This window comes from Colletotrichum phormii (genome assembly GCF_030913505.1).
Source record: "Colletotrichum phormii strain CBS 102054 chromosome Unknown BDP81scaffold_7, whole genome shotgun sequence".
Classification (NCBI taxonomy): Eukaryota; Fungi; Ascomycota; class Sordariomycetes; order Glomerellales; family Glomerellaceae; genus Colletotrichum; species Colletotrichum phormii.
Window position 1 is genome coordinate 517,806 of NW_026851449.1, and position 13,311 is coordinate 531,116.

The 13,311-nt window shown below is 52.5% G+C and overlaps 4 protein-coding genes across 4 annotated transcripts; 2 read left to right on the forward strand and 2 right to left on the reverse strand.

Moving 5' to 3' along the window:
* Positions 1-1,627: 1,627 nt before the first annotated feature.
* Positions 1,628-4,536, reverse strand: BDP81DRAFT_316055 (autophagy protein Apg9; the record flags this gene model as incomplete). The annotated part of the gene is made up of 3 exons (XM_060584136.1): positions 1,628-2,974; positions 3,040-3,760; positions 3,830-4,536. 3 exons carry the CDS (start codon positions 4,534-4,536, stop codon positions 1,628-1,630), a joined length of 2,775 nt encoding a protein of 924 aa, XP_060446734.1.
* Positions 4,537-5,982: 1,446 nt separating this feature from the next.
* On the forward strand, positions 5,983-8,088 carry BDP81DRAFT_315931 (oligomeric Golgi complex subunit 6; the record flags this gene model as incomplete). The annotated part of the gene is made up of 2 exons (XM_060584125.1): positions 5,983-6,222; positions 6,274-8,088. 2 exons carry the CDS (start codon positions 5,983-5,985, stop codon positions 8,086-8,088), a joined length of 2,055 nt encoding a protein of 684 aa, XP_060446735.1.
* Positions 8,089-9,128: 1,040 nt separating this feature from the next.
* On the forward strand, positions 9,129-11,697 carry BDP81DRAFT_316046 (ATPase; the record flags this gene model as incomplete). The annotated part of the gene is made up of 3 exons (XM_060584134.1): positions 9,129-9,218; positions 9,305-11,411; positions 11,477-11,697. 3 exons carry the CDS (start codon positions 9,129-9,131, stop codon positions 11,695-11,697), a joined length of 2,418 nt encoding a protein of 805 aa, XP_060446736.1.
* A 426-nt stretch (positions 11,698-12,123) lies between these two features.
* On the reverse strand, positions 12,124-12,616 carry BDP81DRAFT_448227 (ribosomal protein S17; the record flags this gene model as incomplete). Its single annotated transcript, XM_060592263.1, has 2 exons — positions 12,124-12,411; positions 12,482-12,616. 2 exons carry the CDS (start codon positions 12,614-12,616, stop codon positions 12,124-12,126), a joined length of 423 nt encoding a protein of 140 aa, XP_060446737.1.
* Positions 12,617-13,311: the final 695 nt, after the last annotated feature.

Below are 13,311 nucleotides of genomic sequence, written 5' to 3' on the forward strand. Positions count from 1 at the left end.
GTGTTCCTTTTTTTTTCGGTTTATCCGCACCTTAACACGCTTAGCTAAGTCCGCCAAGGGTTCGGCCGAAACCCCCGGATTCAACCCGTGCTTTCAATGGGCCCGCGTGGCCGTTGTCTCCAGTGTTCCGACCCTCCCTATAAGCGCTCTCCGGCTAGTGGCTAGAAAAACAGTGACCTCAAAACGAGACCTCGAAGCTACCTGAGAGACAGGTGGCAGATGGCAGGGTCCCTAAGCAGGGTCTCAAAAGACTTGAGCACCTCCACTGCAAAAGAGATCAAATCCAGTCGAACGGTAATACCCTCACAGTCTCACAAGCACGCCCCCGCCGGCACTCACTCTCTCATCGTCTTTCTAGAAGGACAGAAAGAAGCCTCTGACCCTTGGGGGAGGCTGGGTTTACTTCCAGGGGCAATGGCCCATCAATGTGCGTCCTCGCTTCGACGACGCTTCCTCAAGCCTCATGGAACCTCCGGCCTCGGTTCTGGAATAATATCGCACCCCCTTTGGCGGGTCGCATCTTCTACCCCTGCCAATGAATTGGGTAATATGGTGGACGTACGGATACGAGTACAGACAGAGAGGACGGGACACTCCCCCTCTCTTTCTGTCTATCCTTTCCCCAAGCATGGCATATGGTTTACATTATCGTCAGGTATGAGACTCAACATGTCGGGCACGCGGGGGTTTGGTATTTGCAAAGGCTGCAGTTGGTAAGGCAAAGGGAACAATGCGGAAGAGAGCGCCACAAACAACCAAAAGTCGTCTCGTCTCCCTGCAATCGCAATAGCATAATACCACCACACCAACATGGGGGACGATCAAGGCTCTCAGATTCGTTAATCTCGGTTGCCAGCATCCTTTCTCGACACGGCACTCGGGTCTCCATTGCTTGCATCTAATCTCATCTTATCAATCTCTAGCCCTAGAACGCATTGGCATCCGCCACTGAGCGGACTTCACCATCTCCGGCCACATCCACCTTGTCATGCGCCGGACAAAAAACTCTTCTCTTTTCTCCCTGTCACTTTACTCCGTATTGCCTTGTCAGTGTCACTGTCTGAGCTGCTAGCCTGCTACTCGGCGAGTACTTGCACAGCCACTCGGGTGCTCGAATCAACTCGCATTGACTTGGCTTGACTCTCTTGCAAGCCCCTTATAGTTATGGCGAAAGTTTGCTTGCGTGGCACGCCCATACTTGCGTACTTATTCTCGTCCGCGGATCGCTTCGCCCAAAGGCGCTCATACGGTGCTATGGAACCCCGGGTGCGGGCTGCTCGGAGATACGATATCTCCCTTCCCCGGTCCGGTCCGGCGTACGCCCCGTCGGCTGGACCATGAGAGTGACAGCTCTCAAGTTTCGCGCTGGTGATTCAAATCTTCAAATGGCTATTGCTGTCTATTCCAATTCTATGATGATAGTTCGTGTGTATACTACTGGGCTTCTTGAGCCGGGTATCCTCCTTCGCATTCCTTGCCAGCTATGGCGGACCTACGTCGAGGACTGAAAATGTTCAAAGCCATAAAATTCATGTTCCCATGACCCGTTTACCCAGCTTCACTCTCCGGATTCAACTTTACTGGTCCAAAAACCCATAATATTGTCTACGGATATGGGGTTACAGCATTAGAGCCGTCCTCCGCCTTGGGGGTTGCTGCGGTGGGCCTGCTGGAATTGGTAAATCAGCCCCAATACACCGGCGTCTTGCTCGCCTGTATCAGCCATGCTATTTTCTCGACTCAACCCTTTGGGCGGCGACGTCTCCCATACAGACTCGCCTAAAGGCCCCGAGCCCCCATAGACCTCGTCTTCGAATGGTCCTTGAGAATGTAGGCGGCCGTCTATACCCAGGCCATCCTCAGACTCTTCAATGATACCTTCACCTTGGTATCCCCCACGGCCCGCTCGGCTCCGATGCGTACTTCGGACGCCGAACCCTGTCGCGGCCGGCTGGTGGTGTGGGTCGAGGAGCATCGATGCCATCGGCGACGGAGCCGTCATCGAGGGCCCAAACCTCGGCGTTCGGGTTTGTTGTCCAACTCCACCACCAGGAGGAGCACGACTCCGTGATAGGTCATGCCGACCCATTCTGGAGTTTTGCATATCGGCCGCCAGTGTTGGCGAGTTCAGCCCGGGGAACGCTGGTGGAGGATGGAAAGGATGGCGACTTCCCGGCGGTAAATGGCCCGGGATGCCCGTTTTCGGGTTAATCACATAGTTGTCTAAGAAGCCGTAGTAAGATGCCGCCATCTTGTTATGCTTCGTGGAATAGTAGTCTTCTCGAACATCGCCAGGGCCGGATGGTTGCTTAGCCTTGCCCACGCCCTTCTTGAAGTCGAACTCAGCAAACGAGCAAATGTAGCCAACTCCATCCACGTGGATTGTGAATTCCCGGAAGAAGTCGATTATCTGATCGCTGCATTTCGGTGCCGAGAAGATGAGCACCAGCGAGGCTGTAAGTATACCAATGATCTCCTCGATCAGAATCACCAGCTTGAGCTTGTACAGCTCCGAGAACTCACGCTTCACATCGGCTGTATGAAGACGGTCTTTCCAGTGGTCTGGCATGTAGCGCGTGTACTCAATGACATATAGCAGGGCGTGTTCTGGATTGAACACGGTTGTCTCTTCAGATATCATGCCCCTGGCACCTGCCCATATGGCGGCAAACAAGCCAATATAGAACAGTGCTGAACGCTCGGATGTGATCTCGAACCCAAGGAAGAGCTGTGGATCGAGGAATGAGGCGACAGCAAGAACCGAAGTAAGAGCTCCTGCGACGAAGGTTACCGTTCTAGCAAATTGTTCCGTCATTTTTTTCGGGAACTGGTCAATGTATCGACTCGCAAACGGATAAGACATGTTGATACGCTCCTGGAAGAGATGCGGGACCTCGTTGAACTCGCGAAACTTCCACTCAGCAAGAGGCGTGTACCTTCTGTGGCTGAACGTTGAAGGGTCTTTCTGGTATTCCTGATGCCCAATATATTAGCTTCTCTGATGTGATCTCCGTGACATCACAATAACAAGATACTTACATTGTAGTACGTGAATGCATGCACCACAATGAGATAAGCGACCACAAAAGGCCCTATCAACAAGTTGACGACCCCGGCGAAGACAAGCCTCGACTTCAACTTGAGACTCAACAGACCTCGGCGATCGGCTTTGAGGAACTCTTGATGAACCTGATTGTTGGAGTCGAAGACATAAGTCAAGATTGCGAAATGCAAGTTCCATTCCAGACTTCGGGAAAAGAACTGGTGTTGTCGCAAGAAGGGTATCGGGAGCGTAAGGTCGAGAATGTCCTTATTCATCATGGCTATCAAGTAGTTCTCTCTCCGCATGAGACGGTTGGCAATGTCTGCAGCATCCAGCCTCTCCTTGGACTGATTGCGCATCCACTCTCGCGCAGATGGGCGTACGTTGATGGCTGTTTTGGGGTTCGCGTCCCGCAAGGCCATGACGCGGGCAACGATGTCTTGCCAGGATACAGTCTGCATATCCTCCTCCGGTATCTCTAGTAGATATATATAGAAGTTGCGCATGTGGTTCAAACGTCGAAGATCCATGGTGAACTGTACTGTCTTCCATATAAAGTAGAAGACGTACAGCCACAATCCTGTATTCCACATGAACGACATCTTTCTGGTGCACTGAGGAATGGTAACTTCTTTCAATGAGTTGCTGTTGGGGATTTTCGTGTACTCAACACATTGAGTGAGGAAGGTCAGAAATACGGCGAAGAAGGCGGACTCTCTAGAAGTATTTGGTCAGCAACTTTCACGTGTACTGTCAACATCCAGCAGACCAAAGGTCTCGACTTACACCAGGTGTAACGCCCGCGCGCACACGATACACCAGAAACCGCTCCCTCGGTAGTAGTAGTAGACATCCTGAACGAAGAAGTCGAGGTTCGAGACATTAACCCACCTCCAAAGAGCCTTTTCTTTTTCGTTGTTAGATGCAAGGCCTCTGGAATATCGCTTCGCGTGAGGCCTGCTTGGCTTGACGGGGTCTGCTGGATGAAGCCTTTGCTGAGCTTGTGTTGCCTCCCATTGGGCATGTGTTCGTCGGCTAGAAGGACCGGGTATTGCGTTTTGCCTTGACGGAGTAGCTGGCTTCCTCCGCCCAGATCCTTTAGACTGCGCTACCGCTTCGTGTGGTTCAACCAGCAGAGAAGCCGGAACGTCATTATCTCCGTCGTCATCCTGTCCCAGCCATCGTGGACTCGGCTCTTGTCGGATTCCGCCACGGTGATTTCCGCGACCGGTCTGCCCCGCTGTGGCTCCTGCAGGTGTTTTGAGCAGGTTGGCATTGCTGTCGAGAGTCGCTTGGCTGTCTTCTACGGTGAGGCCTGGCATGTGGTCCAGGTCGTAGTCTTGGAACTGCTCTTGCAGATTCTCCTCGTCCACATCCAGACCTGCGTGTTCTTCGATATCCAGGTCGCCGTCAGGATCTCCTCTGAGTTCTTTGTAAAAAGACCTTGACCCTCGAGACAGCGGGCCGAGTTGAGGGAAGATGTTGGAAGCCATGTTGAGGAAAAGGCAATCGGAATTCGGGGAAGGCTGATCGGTCGTCAAGGCCTATGATCGTCGCTCATGGCGACGCGTAGGGGCCTTGTTTGGATAAGGAAGGAACGAATGCAGCTTGCGCGACAAGAAGCAGTCGGATTTGGAGGTAAGAGTCGGTTGGGTATCGCGTTCCTAGAGTGCTAGGTCAGCTCGGGAGAACGACGAGGTTTAAACGGCAAGGCGGTTTGAAAGGTGGCTCTATGGTCGTCACTTGATATGAGGTTTGGCGGTCATGTGGCCATCTCGGGTGGTTGCAGGTGACAGAGGCTCCGGAAAGTGTTGGGGGTGGAAGACTTCAGACTCACAAGCCCATGCGGAGTGACTCTTGGTCAGCGCAGGTAGGTAAGTTGACACGGTGGGAAAAGGAAACTAGCTACTGCATAAGGAAGCTTTCAGTCTGATGTTGAAACAGTAAAAGGCGATCACAGTCACAAAGTCTGCGTACTGGTTGAGGAAGGTAAGGTAGGAAGGAGGATAAGAAGACAGCACGTTGTTTAGAGATAGATGCCTTGCACGCATACTCCGTAGGTATATCCGTTGTTGTATCGGACACTCGCACCACGCTAAGATACCTCAAGAACGGACGATTTGACCTGAGCGGCACAAGTAGCAGAAATACTCAAAAGAAACCAAAGCTGTAAGATAATGTCTAGCAAAGGTCTGGACAGGTCATGGAGGGGTCAGTAAGGTAGGTACCTTATGCTTTGGCTTCCCATTTGCGACTATCAGTCTCCCTCCAGCAGATAGGCAGCTAGCTAGCTGTATGTGGTGCGCATACAGAGCACATCCAGGTGACGGCATGGCTCAGACGACGTGATGAGTGGGGGCGGTAGACACAGGCAGCAGGCGGTCAATGTCATTTTTGCCGTTCTTATTCCCGACCGCCTTCTCTGGGGGTTGGACGTCATAAGGTGCCTTATCAACGCCCTTATCTCAAGGTAAGGTACCTACCTACCTTACCCGAAGGCCTGTGAGTGTTTTAGGTACCTTTCCGTACGGAGTAGGTAGGTATCCGTACCATCCAGAGCGTTGCATCAGGCCTCACCTTCCAGACGACCCTTGCTTACGTACTTCAGCGATATTCCGCTTCGCACCAGCCATGTGTACTGGAAGTACAGAGTATCTTACGTAACTCAAGGTAGGGATAGCTCGTAGTCCTCTATCCTCACGTCTAAGTCCATACTCACAAGTGCCAGTCAAACCCAGGAGGGCAGGTCAACTCCTTCATAGGTACCTAGCCAGTAGCTGCATCCTAAGTGTCCATCCGATTTCAATCATCACCTACTCTTTCGAACGCCTTGATGATCTCGGTTGACTCACCTATTGTTGCTCATCATGGTCTCTGCTCCGCCGCCATCCCTGAGACCACTGCCCAGCAGAGATGTGTCCAGTTCTAGTATCGGCAGCATGCCTCAGTCACCCTCAACGACTTCATCGGCAAGGGCACTGAACCCTCTTTCATCCAAGGTGACTACTGTTCTTTCAACATCATACGCCGACTCCGAATTTCGGGATGCCTTGCAATTGCTCGACAGCCGCAACCTCAAGAACACATCCGAGACACGCCGTCAACTACGGTTGGGCCTGCAGAAGGAGGTAATTGACAGCAACGGGGAGATTGTTTCCCAATTTGGCAGAGTCGCCGACGTGAGTTCTTTCGTCCAATATGCACAATCTATTTACTTACATCCCGTTTAGCAATTGCGTCGCATAGGGGCTACCCTGGACAAGTTGAATCACAACTATCAAGATGTGAGGAGCCGGATTACTGCAGCTCAACAAGAGACGGGACCTATCCTGGAAGAGGCTTCATCCTTGATGAAGCAGAGGGCAGACGTGGAATCTAAACAGCAACTCCTCAAGACCTTACGCAGTCACTTTATCCTTTCTGACGATGAAGTCGCCTCTCTGACATCAACCGCCGAGCCTGTTGACGACAAATTCTTCGCTGCGCTTTACAAGGCAAAACGAGTCAGTCAGGACTGTGAGATTCTACTCGGGTTCGAGAAGCAGACGCTGGGTCTGCAACTAATGGAGCAGACGTCCAAGAATCTCGGTCTTGCCTTCCAAAAGTTGTACAAATGGGTCCAGCGCGAATTCAGAACACTGAACCTTGAGAACCCCCAGATGAACTCATCAATCCGCCGCGCCATTAGAGTCCTTGCAGAGCGACCATCGCTCTTCCAAAATTGCCTAGATTTCTTTGCGGAAGCTAGAGAACGCATCCTGTCCGACTCTTTTCACGTTGCCTTAACAGGCACGACGACAGCAGGCCTCGAAGATCACTCGGTCAAGCCCATTGAGATGGCTGCCCACGATCCGCTCCGTTATGTGGGCGACATGCTCGCCTGGATACACTCGGCCACTGTTAGTGAAAGAGAGGCTCTGGAAATACTCTTTGTGTCCGAAGGCGACGAAATTGCCAAGGGACTCCAGACTGGCCGAGCTAATGAGCTCTGGCAGCTTCTAGGCGAAGGTGACGCTGACACAGCACCTGACTTTGATGCTCTCAAGGCGTTAAACGACCTGGTGGACCGAGATGTCTCAGGGGCAACGAGAATGCTGCGGCAAAGGGTCGAGCAGGTCATTCAGTCCAACGAAGAGACTATTCTCGCCTACAAGTTAGCGAACATTCTTGGCTTCTATCGATACACGTTTGCCAAACTTCTGGGCAGCGAGTGTGCTCTTTTGGAACTCATGACGGGACTCGAATCAGGTGCCTTGAGGCAGTTCCGATCGCTCATGAGGGATCACATCGCAACCCTACAAGGCGATTTCCAGCAGACGCCTTCGGATCTTGTCCCTCCAGACTTTTTGCTTGAAGCGCTGAAGCAGCTTACTGCGGTCATGAAAACGTACGAGATATCAATGGCATCGTCATCGGACCGCGAAGCCGACTTCCAACCAATTCTTGCAGAGGCCTTTGAGCCCTTCTTGGCAGGTTGTGAAAATATGGCGAAAGGTGTGAGACAACCGGCTGGTGCCATCTTCATAACCAACTGCTTGCTTGCGTCAAAGCATGCTCTCGAACCTTTCGACTTCACTCAGAGAAGAACACAGCGGCTGCAAGAGAGGATTATGGAGGAGAGCAAGAAGCTCACGGAAGAGCAATACCAATTCTTCCGTCGTGGTTCTGGTCTGGAGCAGATTCTCGAATCTTTGGGCAATCTTACAACAGAAGCCAGCGATGTGAAGAAGGTAGCGTCGCTTGAGGAGGTACAGCCGCCAGCTTTGAGCCGAGCCAGCCAGGCTCTCGACGACTTCTTACCATCGGCGCTGATGGACGCCATGGAGAATGTGAAGCGTCTGCAAGATTCAAGTCTAGCGAGAGAGCTCACGGAGAAGGCTGCGGAGAGATTCTGTGACGAGTTTGAGCATGTCGAACAGATGTTGCTCTTGGCAGACGAGCTGTCGGCCGGTGACAATACGTCGGCCGACGAGGGTGACGAGTCTCAGTTGCTGCGAGACTTATTTCCAAGAACAACGGGGGAGATCAGGGTCCTCTTGTCTTGAAGGGAACGCAATGGGGCAGCCGAAAGTGTCTGGCGAAGGATACGTTACTTACAAGGCCCGCACCGAGGCGATATTAATGATGCCGCAGTAATGCCAGACCATCTTTAACTTAACTTGTATTGCGTTGGACGGGCAGATGAACTCGACCAATTCCCACATTTCTTCATAGGAAGATATCTTGCCTGACCAGATCTGTCCCAAGATCAAGTTGAGACTTTGGCTGAGACTATGTGGCAGGTAGACTAATGACAAGAGATGAAGCCATAAGACCTTCTCCACCTTCGATGACCAGTTGTCCCAGAATGTTGCTGTCTCCTAATATGGTGTACGGACTACGTAAGATTTGTTCTTCGCAAGTATGCTTTGTGACTTACAGCTAGGTACCTGAGGTGTCATAGTGTCGTCAGGTGCTTGGCTGGTCTCGGTGTTGACCTACCCAGGGGTGCAACTGACATTATGCGAACATTTTCAAATAACACAACTTAAGGGAAAGTCACACGTTGGTAGAGCAGGCACCTGATAGACCTCACGTTCATTACTTCCACTGCACCTTACCTCCTGTTGGCAAGGCACGTAGGAGCCCGGGTAGTGGTGTGCCCCTGGCTGGTAACTTGGGTAACTTCCAGTACCTTACCTAAGTCAGTTCAGGTACCTAGGTAGGAGTGGTAGGGAGCTAGCTACCGACGCGTGCCACGCTACAGATGACCTCCGCTGGAAGTTGCCGCCCGTCCTTCCACTACCTACCTACCTTACCCCCACTCAGCCACCAAGAGCGACGTCACTGCGGCCCGCTAGCCTTCAATTGTCCCCCCGCCATCATTCGCCGGCAATCCCACTGCGAGAGAAACAAAGGCATCCTGGCCCTGAACTTTGCCTGACCTGAACCTCAGCTCCAGTTTGCCCAACTCCATTCCCCGTGGTGAAAACCTCCCTTCGACTGCCCCGACGCTCCGGATCGTAACAAATTGCCCGTCTCAACGTCAGAGCAATAACGCGTCTCCACTCAGACTTGAATGTACTATGGTCTGGCTTCCAGTACCATGTCACGCTCCCGGGGCCTTGCCATCCTCCAGAAGACATACGACGACAGCTACTTGAAATGCTCCACTGCTGTTTACTATGAAAGCCAGGTATTTCCCCCTTGATCCGGACTTCAATGGCGTGGCACACCAACGGATGATTTGTTTGTGCTGATTCAAGTTTTCCCGTGTCCTAGGGTGACGAGACCGAGGCGATGCGATGCTGGAGGAATGCCCTAGATCAGCTCAACGACCAACGCATCACCAAGCTGCTACCCAATTACGTTGCTGGAACCGAAACAGAAGACGCCTTGATAGATTCTCTGCGCAAACTCGAACTGCAGTGCAAGGAGCGCATTGACCTGCTCGAAGCGTTACGAATATCCCGACAAGACGCCTTGACTCCTCAACCCACCAACTCACCCGCCCCGAACCGCTCCATCTCCCCCGACCCATACACCATGTCCACTCCAGAAAGAGGCTACATTGGCCAAGGGACAATTCCAGCGATAAGATACCCCGATCTCTCACGGCCCGCCTTGCCAAAAAGACCTTCGTTGCCCTACAGAACATCATCTGAGCAGGCTGTAGTCGGTCGCGACCAAAGCCCCGTAGCTTCTCCCTTTGCCGGCCCATCGAACTCACCCCGAGTAACGCCTAGGAAAGAACCGACCATGAGGTCTCCAAGTCCTGAGAAATACACAATGCGGACGACGTTGCGAACCGGAAAGCCAGGCGATAAGTCTGCAAAGTCAAGTCGCAAATTGTCCAAGACCGAAGGACCTGGTGCCAGCAAGGCTGCAACTCTTGCATGGACTGCTCTGGGTTCTAGAGAAAGACTAGCCAGAGCGTCTCCGGCGGTACCTGAAGTCTCATCATCTGCGCCTGCAACACCTGCCGAGCAGTCCCGCAAACCGCCGTCCTCATCTGGCATGCAATGGGACGTACATACCCGACGGCTCGTGACGCCTAGAGAAGCCCATACGCCTCTCTCAGATGCGGTTGGTAGCGCAAGAACCTCTGAGGACTCATCGCAAGTGCGGCCTTCAGCCTTGTCCGTAAGTGCGGCATCTAGTGCTCTGAATGCCATGTCGTACCAAGATGCTCCAACGGCCGAATACAGCACCCCAAGACAAGAACGGACCCCGCGTTCGAGAGACCAAACGTCCTCAATTTCGCGATCCAAAGTATCGCCTCACGAACGGCCGCCATCCTCTGACGCTGACGAGTCAGAGTTACGACGCAAGACTACGCCAGACGTGGCCAGAATCCGGAGGAAGCCAGTCGGAGACGTACCTACTCGACCCAATAATAATCTTACGAGCGGATCAGAACAAGACAAAGCCGAACAAACTCGTCGCAACGCGCAACCGTCACGGGGCCGTTCGTCTTCCAGTTGCTCGGACAGCATAAAGAATACCAAGGTACCGGACAAGAAGAGAAAGGGAAAGAGGAAAGAAAACGCAATCGCAGCTGATGCTGAAGCGCCTTCCTCCGAAGCATCTGCCAACGATGAAAATGGGGACTCTTCGCTCAAAACGGCTTGGAAGGCAACAAAGAAGAAGATTATGAAAAACTTGCCAACCGGCGTAGACGAGGCAGCCGCAAAGCAGATTCTCAACGAAATTATTGTTCAGGGCGATGAGGTCCGATGGAGCGATGTTGCCGGCCTGGAAGTAGCCAAGAACGCACTCAGGGAGAACGTGGTTTACCCATTCTTACGACCGGACCTATTCATGGGACTTCGGGAGCCTGCAAGAGGAATGCTACTTTTTGGTCCGCCAGGCACGGGCAAGACCATGCTGGCGCGTGCTGTGGCAACAGAGTCGCGATCAACGTTCTTCTCAATATCAGCAAGCAGCTTGACGAGTAAATACTTGGGCGAATCAGAGAAGCTCGTCCGAGCATTGTTCTCTCTGGCAAAAACTCTGGCGCCGAGCATCATCTTTGTCGACGAAATTGACTCCTTACTTTCTCAGAGATCTGGGTCGGGAGAGCACGAGGCGACAAGGAGGATCAAGACCGAGTTTCTAATACAATGGAGCGATTTACAGCGAGCTGCGGCGGGTCGAGCCGTCGACGAAAAGGACAAGAGCAGAGGAGATGCGAACAGAGTGCTCGTTTTGGCAGCAACCAATCTGCCTTGGGCCATTGATGAAGCCGCACGCCGCAGGTTTGTGAGGCGGCAATACATTCCGCTGCCCGAGTCCGAGACTCGCTCTACCCAGTTCCGAACACTCCTGGGGCAGCAGAAGCATGTCCTGTCTGATACGGACATTGAGAAACTCGTTTTCCTTACAGATGGTAAGCAAATCGCCGTCGATCCAGAGTTGACTGGACTGCCAGAGTTGGCACTGACATAAGCACAGGATTCTCGGGCTCCGATATAACGGCATTGGCTAAAGATGCGGCCATGGGTCCGCTCCGCTCTTTGGGCGAGGCTCTCTTGCACATGACCATGGACGAAATTCGGCCAATTTCATTGGCAGATTTTGAGGCAAGTCTGACTACTATTCGACCGAGTGTAAGCAAGACTGGGTTGAAAGAATACGAGGATTGGGCCAGAGAGTTTGGCGAGCGAGGAGGATGATGTAGGGCAATAGGCATGTGAGGTGCCGGGTGTTTTGGGGTTCTTTTTGTTTATGCGTGATATGGCAATAGTTCGGTTGGCTAGGGAGCGCACGTGAAAGTGATACCCTCCAGAGGCGCATGATTATCGGCAAAGGAACAAGACAAATCGAGTTTTACAAAATATTTTGCGTAAATGGCTCAGACGAGACTACTACAATAGTGTTGGTGTTTGTACAATGATTCGGCAGTGACCTTGAGGCTTCGCCCACACGACTCCAACTACAAATCAGGCCAAGGACGTCATCGACTAAAGACAATGCCCAGTGCTCTGTGTCGACCCCCTCCCCCTCCTCATTTTTGTTATACAGCGTTGTGTTGCAATCCACATCGAACCTTTTCCTGGTTCTCTGTGTAAGATAGTTTTCCTTTCTGTTAGACCAAGTCCTTAGTCAACCTCGGGCTCAGGGGTTGGTTTTGAAGACTTCTCCTGCCTCCGCGTCTCTCTTCTGGCAACCTTTGCTTCTCTCTTCTGAACCTTGGCCGCAATTCTCTCGTCCTCGGTCGGCACCGGTGGACGCGCTGAGATGGGTGTACCGTGGGGCGCGATGATGCTCTTGACGACGTGGCGCTTGTGGGGTGACGTCCTCCATCCGGGAACGATAGAAACGACATCGCCTGTGCGGAGGGATGAGTTGGGGTCGTGGACTAGGTAGTGCGTTGGTTTCGTGAACATCTAGGAAAGCCGTGGCTGATTAGTCTCCAAGAGACAGTAACCTCATATATCTCTAGGGTCGATAACTGACCTTCTGAACCTTTTGCTTCCATTGCTGGCCACCCACGCGCACTTTGACTGTCTTCTGCATGAGCCCGGCGCTCACGACGACGCCGTTGAGTTCGCGTACGACTGCGCGCGCTTGCGCCATTGTCTGGGCTGACATGGTGGGCGACGGGTAGGATGACAATGGCAATTACTTCGGTCTGTCGAGTTCGATTCCACGCGGGCACTTAGGTCGTGAAGTTTGAGCTGCTGAGAGGGTGTCGCGCGGTAGATGGGGTGCCTTCCTATGATGGTGGCCTCGTTGCCATATGTTCCATGGCCTCCTGGAGGGAGTAGAAAATAAAAAAATGGAGTGTCTTTCCTAGCTTCTCATTGGCTAAGCGGGCCGTGTTTTCGCCGACACTCAGGCCGTTTTCTGGCCTGCCAGATTGGGGTCCGACAGAACGGAAAGATCAGACGCTAAGATAACCTTAAATTAGACGAGGTTGTTTGGCTTGGTCTGTGGCTTTCTGTGACAGCTTCCTGGGACACGGCGGTTGTTTTAAGATAAGATATCTTGGTCTGCAATGTTAAGAGCTAAGATAGCTGATCAAGCTACACAATCTCTCTCGCTTTCAACAGCCTCTAGGGGGGTTACCTCTTAGTTTCAGGATCCGAATGTAAATTCTCTTTTGGTTTTTACCTCAGAAACATCGCTGGTGTGATTGAATGCGGGCGTTTCCGAGCCCGCCCTCGAATTGGGAACAATTATGCCGATCAGCTAGCGCAAGCCATATGCAGGCCGCAGTTATACCTGCGCTCACTGCCAAAGTAGCACTACATGTCTCCCCGTTACAGCAAACGACCATCTGTCTT